A 21,648-nucleotide genomic window follows, 5' to 3' on the forward strand; every position below is an offset into this window, starting at 1 on the left:
TAGCAGGTGACAAGTGCCTTGGGGCTGATGGTAGAGGAGCTGCAAGAGGCCTGATCCTTGTGGCAGCGGAGCCCTGACCCCTTCCCAGCCATCAATTCCAAACAAAATGCCTTCTTGCACATATGCTAGGAGTTGCCTACCCCTGCATTAGAGGTTCGCACTTACCAGTCAAATATCCTTATCATGCTTTAATTTTAACGCCCATATTTCATTCACAGAGCCTTTATTTGGCAAAGGATTCCTTTGATATTCTATTTACGTTCCCCTAATAAAAACTTAATCTTATAAACGTTTAAACTGGTGGAAAAACAAGCATGCGAATTAAACAAACTATCAATTCTAAGAAGCTGCAGAACGTTCTACATTGGAAAAGGACTCTATGTCAATAATCACTTTAAAATAACCCACTACATTATGTGTTATACTATTAGCTAATTATATCAAGATTACATCTTACTCTTGTAGAAGCCGTAAGAGAGTAATAAAGCATCAAAAAATAAAATAAAATATCAGTGGAACAGGAAATTAGTAAGTTTGAGTTAGCTGTTATAGGTAAGTGTGCAAACACCACCAGAAATGTAACTGGCACACAGAACTCCAAGTCACTGAACTACATTTGCTCCCCAGTAATCAACCCCATTAAGAAAGTCTGATGTTTATCAGAGTGCCAATTAAGCAAGTTCCACTGCATGGGTAATATGAGAATTTAACAGGTGTTATAACCATACAATCAAAAATGCATTGTGTAGTTGGGAGCCAAGGTCATCTATCAAAAGCAGCAAGTATTTGAAAAATTTGCCTGTACACTCAAGCAAGGTGAACAGGAAGCTTTTACAGCCTTTTCACAACAGAGATGCCAACAAATATGAAGAAAACTTTACGCTATTGCTGTTTAACAAAGATCCGAGCAGTGGCAGGTAACAAGCACTGGAATTCTTTGCTAGAAAACAGAACTCAAAAATGAAGGCTGAACGAGGGGCTGAATAGCAGGGATATTTCCTCACCCATGCAGCATCCAGGAAGCTGTGGAATAGGAGAGGAAAAAGAGAAGGTAAATGTTCCTTCTCTTTTCAGCTACCAAGTATGCAAGCTGGGTGGCAGGTTGCAAATTTTAGATATCTGAAAGCTATTGACACAAAACATGAAGCTCCTATACAGGCTAGTGAAATAGCACACATACTGGAATTCCATCACTGTCTCTTTCCCTTTTCCAGCAGTTGTGGAGGGAAGATGGACTTGTGTATCTTGCTCACTTTTGAAACTCTCTGAATGGGGATGCATACATATATGATGATGGAGAATGCGGAAGAGAAAAAGGCTGACAATAGTTGGAAAAGTATAGTATTTAGTAAATGAAGTGAGGGTGGAAGAAGTACACGATCAGGGAAAGATAATTTAACAGAAGGAGAAAAAACAGGGAAAATGGGGAAGACACTAAAATCATTCAGGAAAGTTGTGAAGTGACCAAGTTTTTCTTATCCTTTTTACAATTAGAGCAAATCAAAGAAAGGAAATATAACAAAATACGTTGTGTTGCTTAACTGTGGCCAACAGCGTTACAATTATACATATAAGAACAGCAAAACACAGTTTCATTCTTGTAAACTGCTGGGGACACAGTAGCCTTGGCTTCTCATCTAATTTGTTTATGCCTTGAACTAGTTGTTAACAAGCAAATTCTTCTGAATCCTGATTACCAAGAATTTGCATTTTGTGGATCATTGTTAGTTAGATTATAATAATTTAGACTGCATTAGCATTAGATGAAATTTTAAGTATTCATAATACATAATTTATAATATAACACATGTAAATTTATCAATTTGTTTAATGTCATAGCCATACTTACCAGGCATTTTTAAAGGGTTTTTTTTTTTTTTTTTTTTTTTTTTTTTTTTTATATTTTGCTCTTTTTCTAAATGGGACCTTTTGTTTTTTTTTTTTTTTTTTTTTTTAAAGGGTTTTTTTTTTTTTTTTTTTTTTTTTAAAGGGTTTTTTTTTTTTTTTTTTTTTTTTTTTTAATATAGTAACCTAAACATTTAAAGTACCTGGGATATACTACTAATTTTTTTATATAAAAAGCTACCTACTGTGGTATTTGGACAAACTTCTCATAATTTAAGTAATTCACTACATGGATACAATTATTTAATTTATACCTACAGTTAACTGCCTACATTTAAATATTAATTTTACGTGATCTTAGTATCATGATTCAGTCTTAGGCCCTACCCAGGGCAAAACCCTATTTCTCCAATGCTTCTAGCTATTCAGAACCTTAAAATATGTGGAAAAAGTAAATTCTGAAGTATTCTGCATTTTACAGAATTATAATACAGCAATACGGGAAGGTAAGCACTAATGAAAACAGAGATGATGTATTTTATAGTACTAGAGTAAGGCTTTTTCATCCTATCCACTCTTAAAAGGCCTAGTCCAATAGTTTTTTTTTTTCCTTTTTCAATGGCCAAGTAGACTGGGGAGCAGGAGGAGAAAAAGTGGGGCCACCAGAGCTCATATCAAAAACTATTCTTATTAAGAATACAGGTTTCCCTCGATTTATGCAGTACATGAGTTCCCAGAAAACTGCACATAAATCGAATTTGCATAAAGGAAACCCAGTTTACAATGTAAGAAATAGGGATACATCCTCATGGTGGTGAGGAAGGGAAGAAGTAAGGCTGGGACTAGGGAAGGGGCAGGGAGGGGAAGGGGTGCAGCACAGCCCATCCGCAGCTTCCCTGGGCTGCGTCAGGGAGCAAAGCAGAGGAAACTGAGTAAGTAAGTGTGGGGCGCCAGAGTTTGGGGGTACAGATCTTGCTGCTACATGCACCTTGGGAAGCTGCAGGCTGGGGGGCTGCACCATGCTCTTCCTGAAGAGTGCACGCCCCCGGATCTGCATGCAGGAGGAAAGCAGGTTGCCACTGCAGGCTAAGGTCGGCACCAGGCTCTTCCCAGTGCTCGGGGCAGGCCATGGCAATGGGAGGGGAGCTGCTGCCACTGGAAAATTCACAGTAGCGCCACCCCAACCTGCCCTCCCAGCACTGCCGCCAAGCACCAGGAAAAGCCTGGTACCGCCACCAGCCCCAGCCTGCTCTCCTCCCGCATGCAGATCCAGGGGCATGTGTCCCCTGGGAAGAGCCCAGCGTGGCCCCCCAGCCCACCCAGGGCCCATGTAGCACAAAGAGCTACACACCCCTGTCCCATGCCCCACACCATGCACCCAGTTTCCTCCGCTTTGCTCCCTGTCCCATGCCCCACACCCTGCACCCACAGTTTTCTCTGCTTTGCTCCCTGCTGCAGACCCAGGAGCCAACGGGCTGCATCACACCCCTCCCTCTGACCCTTCCCCTACAGACTTACCTCTACTTCTCCCCACTCACCCCAGCCCCTACTGCAGCAGCCCCGGGAGCAGCTGACACTACCTGCCTGCACCACGGCACAGCACAGTCCAGGAGCTGAAGTGAGTGGGCACAAGCGGAGCCCCAGAGCCGATCACATAAGAGTGAATTTACTTTGCATATAACAAATCTGGGGTAAAAAGGGTGATCACATAAGAGCAAATCTGCATATACAGAACTCACGTTAAGTCAAGGGAAACCTGTACCTAAATATCAAAACATGAAAGGGTTATACAAATTGTAGTCTTATTCTAAAATGCAGCCTTGGAAACACGGAAAGACTCAGGTACTATTCACAGACTGTTACGTGCTTTCTCCAATCCAGTAAAAAGTTGGGTATTGACTACTAAAATGGATTAACAGAATACAGAAATTTAGTACAGTATACTAGTTCAGCACTTCTTCATATTTCTAATGTTATTTTCACAGGCATTAATGCAATTAATATAAAATGTAAATACTAGTAGTCATTAACATATCCATGCCTTAGACATATTTTCAGTACCTTCTTTCAGTAATGCATTACATAGTCCATCGATAAATCATAATATTTGCTACAAAACACAAATCATTTCCCTATAAAGGGCCTGAAATATTAATTTTGAATACCATTCAGATGAAAGATTCTTTGTAGATTTTTACATACTAAATAAAAAGATATTGTTTTATTACAAAAACAATGCTTGCTTGATAACAGGAAGACAGCTTACACTAAGTCTGAGCTGTGAATAAATTCTTGACAAATCAGTTTACACAAAAAGCAAATTTGCTTTTAACAATATTTTTTTTCTCCGACTTCTTCCCTGTGGCAAGGTATTTATTAATGAAGGTCTACAGAGGCAAAGCATTCAGAAATACCAAACAGATTACTTCTGTGACATAACGATACTCATTCAGATCATAGAAACAGCAGCATTCTAGTTATGATGGCTGCCTTGGGCAATAAAAGAAATAAGCCAATATGACTACAGTGCTAGCTGAGAAAATGCAAACCTGTGATATGGCTATAAGTCTCAAATATGAACAAAAAACTTTAAGGGAACTATTCCATGAGCAAAGTACAATTACTTTAACACATCAAGGTCTAAGAAAGAATGTTAAATTAAGATACTTGCCTGACTTTATCCCTGAATTTCACTATTGGCACTTTTGCTCGAATCAGCTGAGGTCTCTCAATGTAGCTTGCTGAAAGGAGGAGGGAGGGGAAATAAATGCAGTAAGTTTCCTGCAAAATACCGACATTAAAAAAAACATACTAGAGTAAAAGTCAAGCTGGCTGTTTATCTATAGTGAATAAGAGACTATTAGTGTATTTAGCTAGAGTAATTTAATGAAATAGATGAGATACAATAGAAATGCACCCTACAAACATTTCATGAAGTGAACTCTTGCTCATGAAAGCTTATGCATCTCTTGTTCAGCAAGTTTATAAGGTACATCTCTACCCTGTCTTCTGCCAAACTTCAGGTTATTGTGATGAATTACTTTTCCCTGTTAATTAACCCTGTAATGAACTTTTACAAGGATTAACAACTATCACTTAAAAGACAATCTAGAGTGATTATTATATGAAAATTAAATGAACTTCACACTTACTTAAAAATTAGAATTAGCAGAAGGATATTAGTAAATAAGATACAAGAAAAGCTAAATGTAAATAGCATAATCTCTACATTGAGAAGTAGCTATTCATAAGAGAAATCCTACTGTAGCCTGGGACCCAACAACTACAAGCCAAGCCAAAACCATGCTGAGAAAGAGCAATATGGCCTAGCACACAGGTGGGCAATTATTTGGGCCCAAGAGCCACATACAGAGTTTTGATGAGGTGTCATGGGCCGAGTCAGCATTCTCCCGCCACCCCCAACTCACCAAAATTCTCTGTGGTGCTTTGGGAGAGTGCGAAGCAGTGTTTGGGAGTAGGACAGACATGATCTTCCCCCTGCACACCCCGCCCTAGAGGGTGGGGACTATGGGATGTATGCATGTGGTGGGTGGGGAAGCCTGCCTGGGAGCCAGCTAAGGGTGAAGGGAGGGAGGAGGAAGCAGGAGGTACATGCTGTTGCCTAGTGGGCAGCTACCCCTGCAGTGCTCCACAAAAGACTGAACCCCACCTAGGGCAGCCAGAGCCATGCTCCCACCCACAACCGTCAGCCCTGGCCCCAGCCTCAGCCTGAGCCTCGCCTATCCACCTGAAGTGATGCCACAGGAGCAGCAGCAGCAGCAGCAGCCACAGCTGAAGGCAAGCGGAGCAGAACAGCCTTGCCAGCGCTAGCTCTGGCCAGCACGCTGCTTCCTGTGGGGTTACTTCCATAGTAGACACAGCTGGCTGGGTGCTGCTGTGCTCTCTTCACTTCCAGCAGCTGCTCCTCCTCCCACTCCTGACCCTGCTGTGCCGCTCCAGGTGGAAAAGCAGGCAGGCAGGGGAAGGGGAGGAAAGCTTCAGTCCAGCTGCTCCCGCTAGAGGTGAAGGGAGAAGAGGACCATCTGGCTAGCTACAGCCGCACTGGGAAAAGCCTTGCCAAAAGCTGCATGCTGGCCAGGACCTGGGCTGCCAGGAACGTGGTACAAGCTGCCCCAGAGGGACTGGGTGGGGCTCAGCCCCATGTGGAGTGCCACAGGAAGAGCCACAGGCTGGATCCAGCCAGTCGGTGGGCCACACCTGGCCCACAAGCCATATTTTGCCCACCCCATCCTAGCATTAAGCTGCAAGAATAGGCAGGAACAGCCTATGTAGAGTTTAATCATTTCAGTTCCATTTTCATGATTTTTTACTTCTGCATGTTGCTAAATATTTTGATTCTGTTATACTTACTCCATAAAAAAACATATATTCTTCTACACAAATAAACTATGTTTAAACTTCCTTTTGAAATTCTTTTATTCAATTAATGGAGAATATTCCAAGAAACATTCACCGGACTCATCACTATACAAAACAAGTTAATTTTAAAATTAGAGCACATTTCCATCAAAAGGGAAGGACTGCTGCTGCACTATGTTTTTAAAGAAATAGGATTTGCCCCCTCAGAAGCATGTCTTTTTCACTGGGAATCAGGAGGCAGACAGAAAAACACTGAATGCAAAAGGAGCATTCTTAACCATTAGGGGAATGGAGTAACAGTCTTTTAATTATCTGCCCCATTTAAGTAAGCCTGGGATCACTTAACTTGACAGGTCATCCATACCAAACTTTTAACATCCAACTGCACTTTACTTATGTCAATTAAACCAGAGTAATACTTATGGACAAGCTAAAGGCAAGACTATTTTGCATTTATCTTTACCACTCCATCACAATCTTCGCCTTACTCATCATTATAATACTGTCTCGTATTTCTCTCAATCAGGATTGTGACTAGAGTAGGAAGCAGTTATTAGAATGTTTATATTGACATTCAACCTGAAGTTGTAGGTTTATGTTGTATGATCATATTATTTTATTAAAAATTGATTTTCCTTTTAAAAAAAAGCAAAATGTCTGTTTGGTTTTAGGATCTGCAAAGACTTGTTTTCAAAATTTGCATCTTGGGACAAATTAACTGACAGTATCCCTTTAACCAGATCTGAATGTAGTTTTGATTATAATATCCCGGATAACAAAGATGGACGTCCTGGGATTGTATTATTAGATGCATCTTTGGATACCACTATCATCATTTCTGGTCATTCTTGTGGAAACATGAAAGTTATTAACCTGTAACCAATGTTCAAAAGGGACTCTGCATATTCACATCCACTGTACGCACCAATTTGTGTAGGTCAGATCATAACACTTTGACTAGCAAGATGTAGTGAAGCAGTTCCTCTCCCAACATCATTCCTAAACGTTGCAAGGCTAAAGCTACACAAGAGCACAGTGCTCCAACCATCTCAGGTCCTGTCCCTGTACTCCATGGCCTCGTAATCAGGATGTGGAATGCCAAGAGGGTGAAAACGAAAATCCATCATGAACAACCCAAGTTATACACAAATAATCCATGTGCTGGCTCAAAATAGATTGACTAACAGTACTTATACTCAGGAAGGAAAACGAGAGTCCTAATTAAATAAGGTTTGGAAAACTGCCTTTCCCTGATTAACAGGTGATGTGGATGCCAGATGCACAGTGCAATATTTACTATGTTACAGAAGATACAAGTAGCTGAAAATCCAGATGCTGCTCTATTGGGGTAGACCATACCCCTGGACTACTCCAACGGAGTAAATGGTCAGTTTTCAGGATGGAAAGAAGTAAACAGCAGGTTCCCCAGGGATCTGTGTTGGGATCAGTGCTGTTTAACACATTCAAAAGATTTGGAAAAGGGGGCGAGTAGCAAGGTGGCCAAATCTGAAGATGACACAAAATTATGTGAAGTGGTAAAGACCAAGATTGACTGTGATGAACTACAGAAGGATCTGGTATGACTGATCTGGCACGACTGAGCAAATTCTAGATAGATAGATAGAATTGAAGGGATACGTGCTTCATGCCACTGCTATAGAGGACCACACTCCATAAATACAGAAGCAATCCTTGAAAAATGGAAAATTTCTAAAGCCTACTATGTACTGGATTTAGAATTTTTTCTTTTAGCTAATCAATATTGCAAAGTTCTCATGTCAACAAGCATAAAAATGTTACATTTGCAACTAAGGCTATCCATCTCATTAGCCTGAGAAAGAAAAATAATATTGTCTTTACTTACCTCTTTTCTGTCTAAATTTGAGATGAAGATAGCCCTTATGAACAGGATCTGCTAAGAGCATGCCAGAAGCAATATCTCTTGGTACAGCCCAAGAGCTATTTTTTCAAAGAAGGTGGTAGTTTTGCTATAAATAAGGAAAGCTTCTTGCTTCAGGGACCTTTAATTACCTAGTCATCTAAAGGGTAGATGGAGATCTCTTGCCTTGTGTGTTTCAACCAACAGCCACTTTGTAAAAGGGGAGGGGAAGGGGACCACACATTTGATGCTGCACAAAGGTGAAAAAGAAGCATCTTAAAACAGAGTGGTCCTCACCAAAGAGTAAGCACTTGTATCAAATAGTCTACTGGAGACATGGAAATTTGTATCTCTTAAATCAAGAGCTTTAAAATAAGTCCTGCATAGAAAGGTATGGAATACAGAAACAAGACCGTACATAGAAATAAATCCATTGGTGAACAAATTTTGTTTCCCAAGATCCAGCATGGGACAAAGATGCCATCGTTCTTTGGGGTTCAAAAGTACATTACATAAAATGCTTTCCCGTTGAAGCCACTTAGAACTTCTATAGTGTCCCCTTGTAGGAGGGAAAGACATTCTTATTTCAAGCTATTCTCATAAAGAAATCCTGAAAAGGGGAAGGGAGGTAGGACTAGAAGAAAGAAGGATTTTGACTTTAATAGCCAAGAAGGATCTCTGAAATCTAAATCATGTGAAGTTACTGATTGCTAGCTACAGTAAAAGTAACACCGCAAGTTTCCAAAGGGGTAGAGCCAGTTGAAAGATATACATATAAAAATCTGAGCACATACATGTGGTCTCATACAAGATGATACAATAAACTGTATCACTGACAAATGGGGGGTCCACTGGAAGAAGAGATAGAGAGAGGATAAAGATCTGAGACAGTTCAACAAGTATTTCAGTCTAACAAAGAAATCCTAGAATATATTAGAAGATCCAGCTATAGATTAAACACTAACTCTTTTCAATTCCTTCTCAGTCTTGGAGCTAATAGAAGACTGCCCAGTTGAAAGACAGGTTCTTTCACTTATCTCTGGAAAAAGTGCTGAAGATCTTAACCACATAAAGGCACTTGATACATTAGAGAGGTTAATGGCCTCATTGCAGCTTCTAAAGAAAAGATGGCCTTAACTCACGTTTTGTGACACCTTTGATAAGAATGGTATTAGCTAATCTTTGGTCATTTGAAAGAAATCTTAAATTAACATAGCCTTTTCCCCCTCAGATATAGCAATAGTTGAAACAGGTATCTTTCTTCCCAACACAATGGTTGCATCTACAGGACACACTGATTGCATGGTCATTACTGTGCAGGCATTTAGTACTTGTATAAACAACCCTTTATACAAGTACTAAACAACTGCACAGGAACCCAAGTTACTGCACAGTAGCACTGATGAATGGCTTTTTCATCACACTGACTGTGTAGCAGCCCAAGACTACTGCGCAACAGCATTGCGTCACGATTGCTGCCATGCAATGCTACTTCACAGTCAGCATTTCATGTAGACGTGGCCATTGAGTCTTTTATCCTCCATCAGAAAGTGCTAAATAGACTTCTCCGTTTTAAATCCCAGTATGTGGTTTCCAATATCAGAGTTTAGGGCTGGAGGAGGAAGCTGATAAAATGTATTAATTTATTCTGGCATTGGCTGAGATTATGGAAGCCCAGACCAGATTCTCTCTGTTGGGCAAAACTATCCATAAGGATAAGGGAAAGTTTTAGTGCAGCCATTGTATTCAGTGCCAGGTAAGTAGATAAAAGCATCAGCAACAGTTGTTTTTAAGATAGGGGCACATATACTGTTTTTCTACAAAAAGATTCAGAGGAAAGTCTCCTTAACAAGTCTAGTCATAAAGGATTTACAAGATGCCAACACATCCATTTCATACAATCCAAGAACACTTAAATATTAGTTAGATAAGAATTCTAATAAAAATGCATGATGCTATAAAACTGTCCAATTGAAAGATACCTTTTCTTCTGAAAAAAAATGATACAGCAACATGGGAATAAAGCTGGAAAAGAACAGATACTTGTCTCATCGTAATCAGATCTTCAGGATACTTTGTAATGTAGCTCCCATTCTATCCTGGTGTGTGTATACGTTTTGTGCAGAAATGTGGCATTTTTTGAGCACTCTACATACCCTGGCACTCCCCCTAAAGGCAAACGTGCAAAGCGACCCCATCTATAATCAAGTTGCTTCATCATCTGGAATCTTGATTCAAGTTTCCAAGCTGTAAGATCCACATATACAGAATATCTCAAATAATCAGTCTCAAGAAGGCTCTCCTCTGGATAGCTGTACTTATGGATCCCATTCTTGGCAAGTAAGCAGCAGGTAGCTTCTGAAGAAAGTGAGAACAGAGAGATGCTGCCAAGCCGGCACCCCTCTTATGTATCGGTATCCTAAGGATTGATGTAATTAGCTCCCTTTGTAACCACACTTATTGCCAAGATGATCTGCACTCTATTAAAAATCTGGATACCAGAACTGATGCCACAACATAAGAACTAAAAGAATCAGCTATGCTCTGTTCTGAGTCACCGCCTTTTGGAATGAAAGGAAATGGAAGAAGTGCATGCATCAGATGACAGGACCATTCAAAGACAAAAGCATCAGGTATGAACACACTACATTCCTACACCCTTTGCCTCCAGCAAAGAGGCTGGGGCACATTTGCAAAGAGGTCAATTTGAGGAGCTTCCAACTTGTGTACAGCCTGGGACAAAACTAAGTATTTCAGAAATCACTTCTAATAATGACATCTTTTTTTGCTTAGCTGGTCTGCCAGATCATTGACTGACATCCGCTGGTAGGCAGAGTGCCACTAGATCAGCACAGAGTAAACTAAATCAATCTTGGTCTTCTCTCTATTCCTGTAAAACACTGAAGACATTGTCTATTAGAACTTGGATTATTATGTCACTTGAAAAATAGAAACTACCTGCATGCCAGGTGTCACTCCTGGCTCTACTATAGTTTGTATGAGTTTGGGCATCCAAGGGGGATCACAGGTTTGGTACTGACATATGGGTGTCTTAACCCTTCCTAGAAATCTCTGTTGTCAAAACCTTAAAAGGCATGGGTGTAGTAAAGGACACTCCCAAACATGCATATTCGTGTCATTCTCAGCAATAAAGGAATGCCAAAGCCAGTGTCAGGGTCTTTCACAAGCATTTGAAAGTTGCTGGTTTACTTGTTTTGTTGATAGGGCAACCTTAGTCAAATTTTGGAATCGTCTGATGAACAACTCAAGATACCGAAGTCACAAAGGTACACAAAGTAAAACAAGTTATGGCATACTTTCACCAATGTCTTCAAAACTTGCTATAACTTTAAGGACACTATGAATTATTTCCTATTGTAGAAAGGCTTCCATGGCATTTAAAGTCAAGAACAATTCCTATGCGTCCCTGGAAACTTGTGATACCAATGACAACGCAAGAAACTCGAAACACAGGTTCCTGAGGGCTATGTTTAGCAGTAACTTTGACCTCTTGCGGGACCTACTGCACAAAGTAGGAGCTGCTGTTGTTGCAAGAGAATGCTGTCCTGAAGCTATGTGCTGATCCCGACCCAAAAGAATGTCCTAAAGAAAACATATGGATATCTGAGAATATTATTGGCAGACTTACACAAATAAACTTCCTTCATTTCTCAAGAAAGCCGAGTGGATCCTCTTGTGTAAGAATCATTCAGTGAATAAGATTTTCAAGAAGAAATAGGAGCTTCTTTGGAGTCATGCACTCTTCTCCTGATTTCTCCATGAAACACAGCTTAGAATGTGGCTGCTTAGTTTCCCAGATGTGATTTGAAAATTGCAAAGCCCATATTTTGCATGGATATATGCTTTATAAGAAAATGTTAGTGTTACAGTGATGTTGTAGCAGCGATAGTCTAAGAATTTTGAGAGAAGCAATGATTTCTAAGGGTGATATCTATTATTGGACCAACTGCATACCTGCTATAGAGTCAAGACAAGATTTCAAATGCAAGACATTCTTCAGCAGTGACCTGATGAAGAATGTCTTGCATTTGAAAATTTGTCCAACTATCTCAGCTATGCAGTTGGTCCAATAAAAGATACCCAGCCTAAGAAATCCTTGCCTCTTGCTACAGGAAAAGGCAGTTCTCACTTATGTTGGTTAAGGAACTGCTTTATAACATGATGGGCAGGCTTTAAAACTTGGCATTTTCAAGCCCTTTATTAGTCCTAGTACCAGAGTAGTTGGTCTAAAATGTATCCATAATATTGTTCTCCATTTTATTTACTGAATGAGCTAAAGACAAAAATCAGAGGGTGTACCTGTGCATAGAAAGCACAATCACTACACAATCTCAAAATTTATCAAGAAAGGACTACAGTAGTAATGAAGTCATTCTGACTCTCTGCCATTTAGGAGACTTACTGACAATAAGAAGAAATTAAGTGATGACTGGAATCATTCTGTCCTTTACATCTGTAGGAGAGGAAGCAGAAGGGCATGTGTAGCCCACTGATGGCTAAATTTTCAAAATTCATAAACTCAGAGCACATGTTCATCAAGATACAGAATGGGATTAAAATAAATGGTTAGACAACAAGATTACAATTCTCAGATTGTCATTAATATTCAGTTATGCTAGGAAAGAAATGCAAAATGTTTTGATAAACTGGTTCATTACACTGGTGCTACTAAAGAAGATATGCTGCTTTTGAGGCAATCTAAGACACACAGCAGGCTTATTGGCTAATCTGAAAACTGCACAACATGTGGGGTGAGTAAATCCTTCTAGCCTCTCAGCCTCTGACAGGACTGGTTTATTCGTAGCCCTAAAACTGACTAGGTCTTGTCAATTTCAAAGTTGCTATTACTGGCAACTACTAGTGTAGTGAGCCTTAAAGAGGTAAAAACAGCTGAAGAGACTCTCAGTAACACAGACTCTGAGTAACAATATGACAAGCCCTAATGAGATATGAACAGCTGAAAGTGGGCTGCTCCCACACAGGCTGTCAAGAATGCTTAAAGCAGCTTAAACAGTATCTTAATATTTATGTCAATAGGATCTGGCATATGACTAATTCCATTTACATAATTTTATGGGTGTATGCAATAGTAAGTTATATGGCTGTACTGCTCCCCCCCTCACCCCACCCTTTTTTTTTTTGAGCATTCCCAGAACTTTCCTAAACAGGAATTGCCACTTCTGCACTGTAGGGTAGAGTTTCATAACAATGAAAATGAGTTTTACACATTCTAGATTTGACTCCAGTATTTCAGGGTTAAAATATTACTACTTCTCAACAATTGTACCTTCTCCATCAGACAAGAGACCCTATATTATTTAACATAATAATGATATAACTATAATCTAGACATGTATACATCTCAATGAAATAGCCATTCTTTTTCCAGTGTTATCAATAATTTTTTCATTGCATAGTAATTTGGGACTTACAAAGTTTAGTACTGAAGAGTTTTTGGACTAAGCTGAGTATATGCCTTGCTTCAGTCTTCTGATTTACCTGGAATATAAACTTAAAGTTAGGCTACAGAACAGAAATACATGACCCACTCACCCCTTCAGTATTTTTCCCTGCACTAAACTTCTTTTACTGTATGTAAATAGGCACTTTTAAATAGTGATGGCAAATTTAAGAAACGTTGCTGTAAAGCTACATTTAGCAAGATTGGGGAACTTGATATTAATTCTTTCATTATGTTCTCTTTGGCAAAAACTAAATACTTCATACCAATTATTAATCATCATGTATGCAACTTTAGAACAGACAACTAGAAAACAAAGCTAAGCCCCTATTTAAAGGAATAGGATATTTATATAATTCATTTTAATTACAGTAGTTACAAAAAACACCACAGAATCTAATTAAACTTTTGATTTGCCTTTTCTAAGAACTTAAAATTTCCTATATTCAAATTTCCTCTTTCTATGCACAGTAACCTACATTTACTATATTTGACTTAAATGAAATTGCATAATAAAGGTTTCTCCCTGTGGCAATTCACTGATCAGTTTTGCATCACTGGAACATTTGGTCCAGTTTTCTCATAACACAATGGCCCCCCTCTACGCATTACAGGCATTGCACAATTCACCACTTAACAGCAGAATTAACTGAGACTAACTACGTGTGCAAAGCGCCTATCATGCCACAAAAAGGTCCTCTCAGCTACAAAGTTAGCCTCAAAAATGTATACCAACTTTATAGCTGGTTGCTATCCAGCTTTAATTTGCACATATAGCACAAAGTATGTTGCACAATAGCCATTTTCTGGCCCTGTGGCATCCCAGGGTGCAATGCTCCACTCCAGTGTAAGCCTATTTGGAAAAGAAATCCCTGCCTTGGCACAGATCTGAGCTCCAGATTCATTCCCCCCACCCAACAGTGCTAAACATAGGACAAATGCATCCCAACCCCACCATGTGACCACAGATCAGGCAAGCATGCATACCCCTGCCATGCCAGAGCAGAGTCTGTCATCTCCAAGGCAGCAGCAAGTTGATGGGAAGGAGAAGAAATTCCCCTGCCCCCAACTTTCCCTTGCATGTGAAAGGAGCTGCAACACTCCGCCCAGCAACAATCCCAGTTTCTCTGGCAGCAGCAAGTAGTGGGGTGGGGCAAGGCAGGGAACCCTTCCCGCCCCCTACACCACTTCCCCCCACACAAGCAGGGACATCCTACCCAGCCACACTGCAGCCCTGAGGTCTTTTTAATATAGCACATGTATTAAAAAAAAAAAATCTATGGCACAGAACCCTACACACTTTTTAAAGTGGAAACTTAACGTGAACATTTGGCTTTCTTAAAGAGTTTGCCATACAGACAGGCATGCAGTTTTAACAACTTTAACGAACTTACTGGCTCTTCTTTAACCACGAGGCACAAATCACCATCACTGCTACGAGTACCAAACCCATTCAGTGAGGATCCAACCAAAAAGAGTCTGCCCTCTATAACAAAATAAAGTACAGGTAAAAAAAAATTGGGGTCCTTTCTTCAGCTTGAACCAAATCACGTATCTGAAAATAGAATATTCAACGTATGCCAAGTACTTAAAACGTACGTGGAAAAATGCGCTGAATTTCCCTCTGGAGTTCCGTTCGGCAGAGCTCTTTTTTGTTCAAGTCACAGGTTTGTTGCTGACAGGCTTGAAACAACTCCAGAACCTGCTGACTTAACTGGCATGTCCACAAAAAACAAACAAAAAATTAAAACAGATACATTTTTTCTCTTCTGTGATTTATATAGTTGAATATTTTCCATTTTTTCACACAAAACCTTGATTACAGAGCAATAAAAATGTCAGTATCATCTCTCCCAGTCTGTTCACTGTTCTGGAGGCTAACCACATCTAAATTTGCACTGAGCTGTCATATAGGAACAACTCTATAGGTCTGAATTTGGACAATGTGTCAAAGAGTTGTCCATTCCTAGCAGGCCAATTTCACCCCAGACTGTCATTACCTGCAGCCTTCCAAGGACTAAGCTATGACTGGAAGGCCACTAATATTTTCTGCTGACACACAGCTTCAAGGTTTGTTACTAACTATATGTTGAACAGAGGGGGAAAAAAACCTCATCTTGGATTTGAGTAATTACAGTACAAAGCCAGGTCTTGTTATCTCATTAAAATTAGTAAATTAAATATTTAAAATACATTTTTAATGCAGGGAACTTCACCTATTCTTTGTTACACATTGGAAAGAAGTCTCGTCACTTGAAAAAAAAACATACTGCAGGACACTATTTTGTGGTTCTGACACTTATTTCCCTGGGGCTCTCCTCCCACACTGACTAGGTCAAGGGCACAAATGCTTTTCCCTCTCCAAAACTGCTGAGGCACAATGAATGAGTAAAAGGCCTCATACAGCTCTCTTGCTACACTACGGAAACAGTCCAGCTGGGTGGGAGAAGGCCCTTTTGCCAGCAACAGTTTAGCTGATTTTGAGATTCATATGCAAGAAGAGCATATTTGAGTTAAAACATTGTCTGCCCCCAGCCAGAACATACCAACAGCCATGCTTCATTCTAAATTTGCTATATCAAAACACAGGAACAGAGACGCTACCACAGCAAAACTGTCTTGATGTTCCAAAATACTGGGTACAACAGCCCCAGCTTGAGAAGAGATTAATTCATATTACTGAGTGCTCTGTAAAAGTACCACAAACTACTGCATTTTCTTGGCCACAAAATGAATTTCTCTCCTCAAAAAACCACCATACAAACCTCACAAATCAGCTGCTGTAAACTGGGGTGCACATTTTAAGTAAGAAAATATAGTAATAGCAGTATCTGCAGCTCATGAGAAAGTAATGTTGCAAGTGTGGCAGAGGGGGGAGCACAGTAAGCACATGAGGCTGCCTAGCTCCTGGCTGTGGACACCTCCCTCCCCTGCCTCCCAGCAGAGGCCTAGATTGCAGAACCTACTACTGACTCAAGCAGGGGCAGAGGCTCCTATTGAAACAGGAACATGGGCCTTTCAGCTGACTCCACAGATGTTGCTGGTTAGGATTAGGCCTTCAGCTGCCCACCAGCTGTGAGAGAAAAGGAGTCAGACAACTTGGCTCAGTCAGCAGCACCAGTGGCATCCTGCAGCTACAGGGTTAACAGAGCAATCACAAAGTTTTGACCTCTACTCCTACAAAAGCTGGTGTTTTCCCTAGGAAAATACCACTCTTAGCAGTATTTGCAACGAAAAATCTTTTCCTTCTTTATGGATTTCAAAACAAAGGTGCGCACTGTATTTGAGATCATGTAAGAAAATAGAGTATAAGCAGTAGTATAACTAGCTCTCAGTTTTATGTAATCAGCCATTTTTAAACAAACTGATGGTATTAAACTTTCCCTTTATAGATGCTTATTACAGGGGAAAAAACCTGTATATACGTGACCATATGCTCTCCCAGAAATAAAGTAAAACTCTAGCCAATGTTAGTGTTACCTTATCTTTGGCCACAGGAAGCGTAGTTTCTATAGGGTCAGGAAATGAATCTTGCAAGGGAGGGACACAACCAGTCAAATCTGGTAGATAATGCGTATGAAACAATGGCGAAGGAACTGATCCTGGAAAGGAATATCTACGTTCTTCTGGTAAAGGCACTGTTTGGTTAACTAGAGTTGAGTCACGATGGGGTGAATGAAACCGCTGCCGTTTGACATCATATGGAACACTTTGTTCATTTAGCCTCCTGCAAAGAAAACAGGATAGTTTTGCAACTTAGCTATATACCTATATATAGTACTTTGCAATTCAGACATATACCAATATCCAATAATTAATTTAATTACAATGAAGTCCAAATACTAAGGGCAGCTACCTTGGAAGTGGAATACAGAAACTGTTTAACAGAAAAAATGTACATTTTGTAATATTAAGAGGAATATCATAGCCAAATTAAACTGAATGGTGAATTCAGCTAGGCGGAATATGACTAACCAAGCTGAAATCTGTTCAAGCTATGTTTGTGAAAAAGAAACCATACTTTTTCCTGAAATAATAAATACACTTTTGAGTAGTGAATAAGTTAAATAAACAGGAGTGCAGTGAGAAGTTGTATATTGTGTATACCCAGTGATTAACTTGATAAATTCAGTGTTAGGAAGGGGAGAAAGAGAAACTTACCACAAAAGCCATTCAAAATGGAGAATTTGGCTGTGTAGGTTTAGATTGTACAGACAGTAAAATGTGTAATCTGGGCAAAAAAGAACTTCTATTCATTTGACAGATCTTAATTGCTTAATATAGTCATCAATTTGGCTCACAAAGTTAATGTCTCGGTTTCAAACACAAATGTACCATATCTAGGCATTAAGTCTAATTTAAGAGATCCAAATACAGGTACTCCTCACTTAACGTTGTCCTGGTTAACGTTGTTTAGTTATTACACTGCTGATCTATTAGAGAACACACTTTTTAAAAATCGTGCAATGTTTGGGTATAACGTTATTTGGCCACCGCCTGCTAGTAGGTAACTACTGCGACATAACTGGATTTGCTTAAAGTTGCATTTTTCAAGAATGTAACTATGATGTTAAGTGAGGAGTAGGTGTACACATTAGTAAGTGATCTAGTTGTCTTACATATACCACATTGGCATTCAAACTCTTCATTATGACAAGCTTGTACTGAAAGAAAGATGTTCTGACTATAGCATTCAAAAATTCATTTAGAAGAGAATGACCTAGATTTGCACATTCTGTAAGCACTAAATCTGAAAACTGGAATGCACTGCTTTAAAAGAAAACATACAATGAAAGTTAACATTTTTAACAAACATCAGCCAAAAGATTGCACATGATAAGTATAGTTTTAATTAACGTACAGAGAAGTTGACATAAAAATATTAGCCTAACAGCTCAGACAGAAAACAATTAATTAGCTAAGGGTTAGCTGATGAGAACCCAAAATGAAGACTTAAGGCCTTAGACTCCATTCTGTTGCTTGCCAGCAGCATCTGACAATGCTCTTATGAGAAAGACTTGCAGTAATACTAAGAGAAATATTAAGTTGATTAACATTAAAGTTGCTGCTTTGGGAGAATCTGAGAACAGGACTGGAACACACACTCAGGACCCCTCTATACCAATCTACTCTGCTTAATTGCTTCTCTAGGATGGGCAAAGTAGGCAGGGCTTGTTTCTCAGCAGCAGTTCCAGACTCAGCAGGGGGACAGTATAGACATGCCCTTAGGTGAACTGATCCTAGTACAATTTTAGAAAAATTATTTTGAGAAAGTCACTAATTGTAGCTCCCTCTAAACATACTAATGCTTTAATGTACTAGACTCTACACAGTGTGTATTCTGTGCCCATCTGGAACGTCACTGAAATTAGTGGTGTTCTGTGCCAGCACATATGCAACTATTAAGTCAAGGCCTTAATCTGCCATTCTGAGGACAGATGTAACTGTTAGGTCCAAGACAGCCAGATTCAAAACATGATTTTCATGGAAACCATGAACAGCAGCTTCTGCAAACACCATGAAAAACAGTGGTTTCTGCAATTTTATGCAGAATTGCTGGGAAAAAACTTACTGAAAAAAAATAAAAGGCTGGCCCCACAGTGGGAGCCGGTAGCTGCTATGGCCAAGCCTCACAGCCCACAGGGGATGAAGGGAGCCACCAGGATGAAGGGAAGCAACCAAGATGGCAGGCACCCCACCCCACTGCTAACTGGCCAAGAGGGCTGCCTTTCACACGCCCCAGCCTTTCCGCCCATCAGTGGTGAGGGGCAGAGCCACATGAAGAGCAGCCCTCTCAACCAATCAGCAGTGAGGGGCAGGGTTGCCAGGGACCCTCAGCCAATCAGCAGAAAGTGTGGGGGCTTGCTATGATAAGCCTACAAAAATGGTGGCCAGCACCAGAATTAGCCCGTGAACTCGCCCATCAGCCACTTTGATTATGGTAAGTCCCTAAAGATAGCACAAAGGCAACTGTGCCCCATATACAAGATTCCTTAAGGCCCCTACCCTGTCATCTGATTCATGCAATTATTCAAGATTGTACTAACAAGCTGAACTAACACATACCAATTGATTAATTATTGCTGGTAAGCATGAGGAGATGAGAAAACCTTGCCCTCATTGCCAGAATAAGCAAAACCAAGTTTTCAGCTGCAGTTCCCCTTTTCAACAAAACTAAAACAGATTTTTAAAAAAACTTTAATTTTCCTTTTTAAATAGACATAACTTATGCACAAGATTCCAAAAGTAAGAAATATATATGAGATAATAATTGCACTGATATTTGTAATAATGGAATTAACTACACTCTCTAGTGTTGAGGCAAATAGTGGCATACACAATTTTTCTCTGACAGAGAACCATTGGAATCGCCATGAAATGTACAAGACATGAGTTGCATTTTAAGCCTGAATTTTCCCTCCTTCATAAATTTTCTCAAGTTACTGGCACATGCATAGCTCCCCCTCTATTTCCCAAACATGGGCCAGTACTACAATGAGCAGATTGTGAGGTGTCAGGACTAATTAAAAAGAAAATAAGTGAAAACAACAATATATATTACATACTTTTCTGCTGAGGATAATATTTTTGCAGATAGATATGTGAATGCTTTAAATACTATTCCTGGACATGTTTTATCAGACCGTTCTTACTTGGTAATTTCTTCAGTAACCTAGATCAGTGGTCCTTAGACTTTTATTTTGGGTCTCAGACTCCTTTTTAGGTTTGTTATACTGCTGCATATCCCCATGATTCTTTCATTGTTAAAAGACAATTAAAAGGGAATCATTTTATGTCACTACAATCTTATTGTAACCTCTTCAATATGCTAAGATATTGCTGTTGTTAATTATTGTTGTTTTGCTTCTTTTTCCTCCTCACCTATATATATTTTGTCTACCTTCTCACACACCTTCTGGAACAGGGGTTGTCAAATAGGGGTATGTGTACCTCTAGGGGGTACTCGGGAAGGCCGTAGGGGGTATGCATGGACAGGTGGGGAAAGAGCACCACCACCCACCACCCCATGCCACTGACTCCCAGGAGCAGGACCAGGCAGGCCAAGGGCAACAGCGCCCCTCTGCGGGCTGCACAGGTGCCACCCGGCTGCAGGAGGGGAGCGGGGAAGCTTGTCCACCACAATGGATGCTGCCACCTACCACCCTATGCTGTCTACACTCCACATGCGGCCGCCATCACTCCTTTTTCCCCCACCAACCCCTGTCCCTCTCCCACCCAGCCACCAGGGGTACACTTATTGAAGAAGGTTGAAAACCCCTGTTCTAAAACTTCACCATGTATCTCATTTTGAGAAATACTGTTTTAGATGCCCCTTGAAAAGAAACTGTACATTGTTCACCAAAGAAAAAAACATCTTTTTCTGCATTACAATCATAAGTAATTATACACTAACAAATACTTACTTCCTACCCCGAAATGTTGTGGAGGCAGCCGAAGTATGTATGGAGTTGCCATTTCCATAAGCCAATGGCTGCGGTGAAACAGCTGGGATAGCTGTGAGGTTCCCACTCAAGAGTGCTCTGGAAAGACTACAGTCCATGATTATTATTCATACAAGAGCTGAGGGGGGTTTCACTTTTAAAAATAAAACACAGGAAGTCCCAACTATACAGGGGCACACCAATAAAGCTTTTTTGGGCTGATACTGATGACCAATTATTGACCAGCTGTATTGGCCAATACTGATCCAACTGCCAACATGCAGCCTGGCAGCTTACAGAGCAGCATGACTGGTAAGTCTGTTGCTAAGAAGGGGTAGTGTGGGGGGAAGGAAGGCGTGTTGGGAGAGAGGGGGGAGCAGATCAGGGCTCCCACAGTGACGGAGGGAGTGGGGCTGGGACAGGTGCTAGACAGCTGGGGTGGTGCATGTGATGGAGCCACGGCTCATCCGGGAGGCTGTTCCCACCACTGCACAGACCCCTGGGAGAGGCATGGAGGAGCATGTGTCCCCCAAATCTGTGCATAGGGCAAGGACCGGCTGCTGCTGTGAGCTGGAGCCACAGGCTGCTCCAGGCTCTTCCCGGAAGCTGTTGGGGGGGGG

The 21,648-nt window shown here is 40.5% G+C and overlaps 1 protein-coding gene across 4 annotated transcripts in view; it reads right to left on the reverse strand.

Moving 5' to 3' along the window:
• The window catches only part of PAPD4 (poly(A) RNA polymerase D4, non-canonical), an 88,789-nt gene that overhangs the window by 58,277 nt on the left and 8,864 nt on the right, over window positions 1–21,648 (reverse strand). For 3 of the 4 annotated variants that reach the window (XM_019532192.1, XM_019532194.1, XM_019532191.1), the window contains exons 3-8: window positions 21,011–21,136; window positions 17,067–17,313; window positions 15,186–15,300; window positions 14,981–15,072; window positions 13,558–13,624; window positions 4,517–4,586 (exon numbers count right to left, since the gene is read on the reverse strand). In XM_019532192.1, coding sequence (XP_019387737.1) covers window positions 4,517–4,586; window positions 13,558–13,624; window positions 14,981–15,072; window positions 15,186–15,300; window positions 17,067–17,313; window positions 21,011–21,136 — 717 coding nt within the window. The remainder of the gene's footprint in view (window positions 1–4,516; window positions 4,587–13,557; window positions 13,625–14,980; window positions 15,073–15,185; window positions 15,301–17,066; window positions 17,314–21,010; window positions 21,137–21,648) is intronic. The other variant, XM_019532193.1, reaches the window with a different exon arrangement.

This window comes from Crocodylus porosus, unplaced genomic scaffold (genome assembly GCF_001723895.1).
Source record: "Crocodylus porosus isolate Cpor-Errol unplaced genomic scaffold, CroPor_comp1, whole genome shotgun sequence".
Lineage (NCBI taxonomy): Eukaryota > Metazoa > Chordata > Crocodylia > Crocodylidae > Crocodylus > Crocodylus porosus.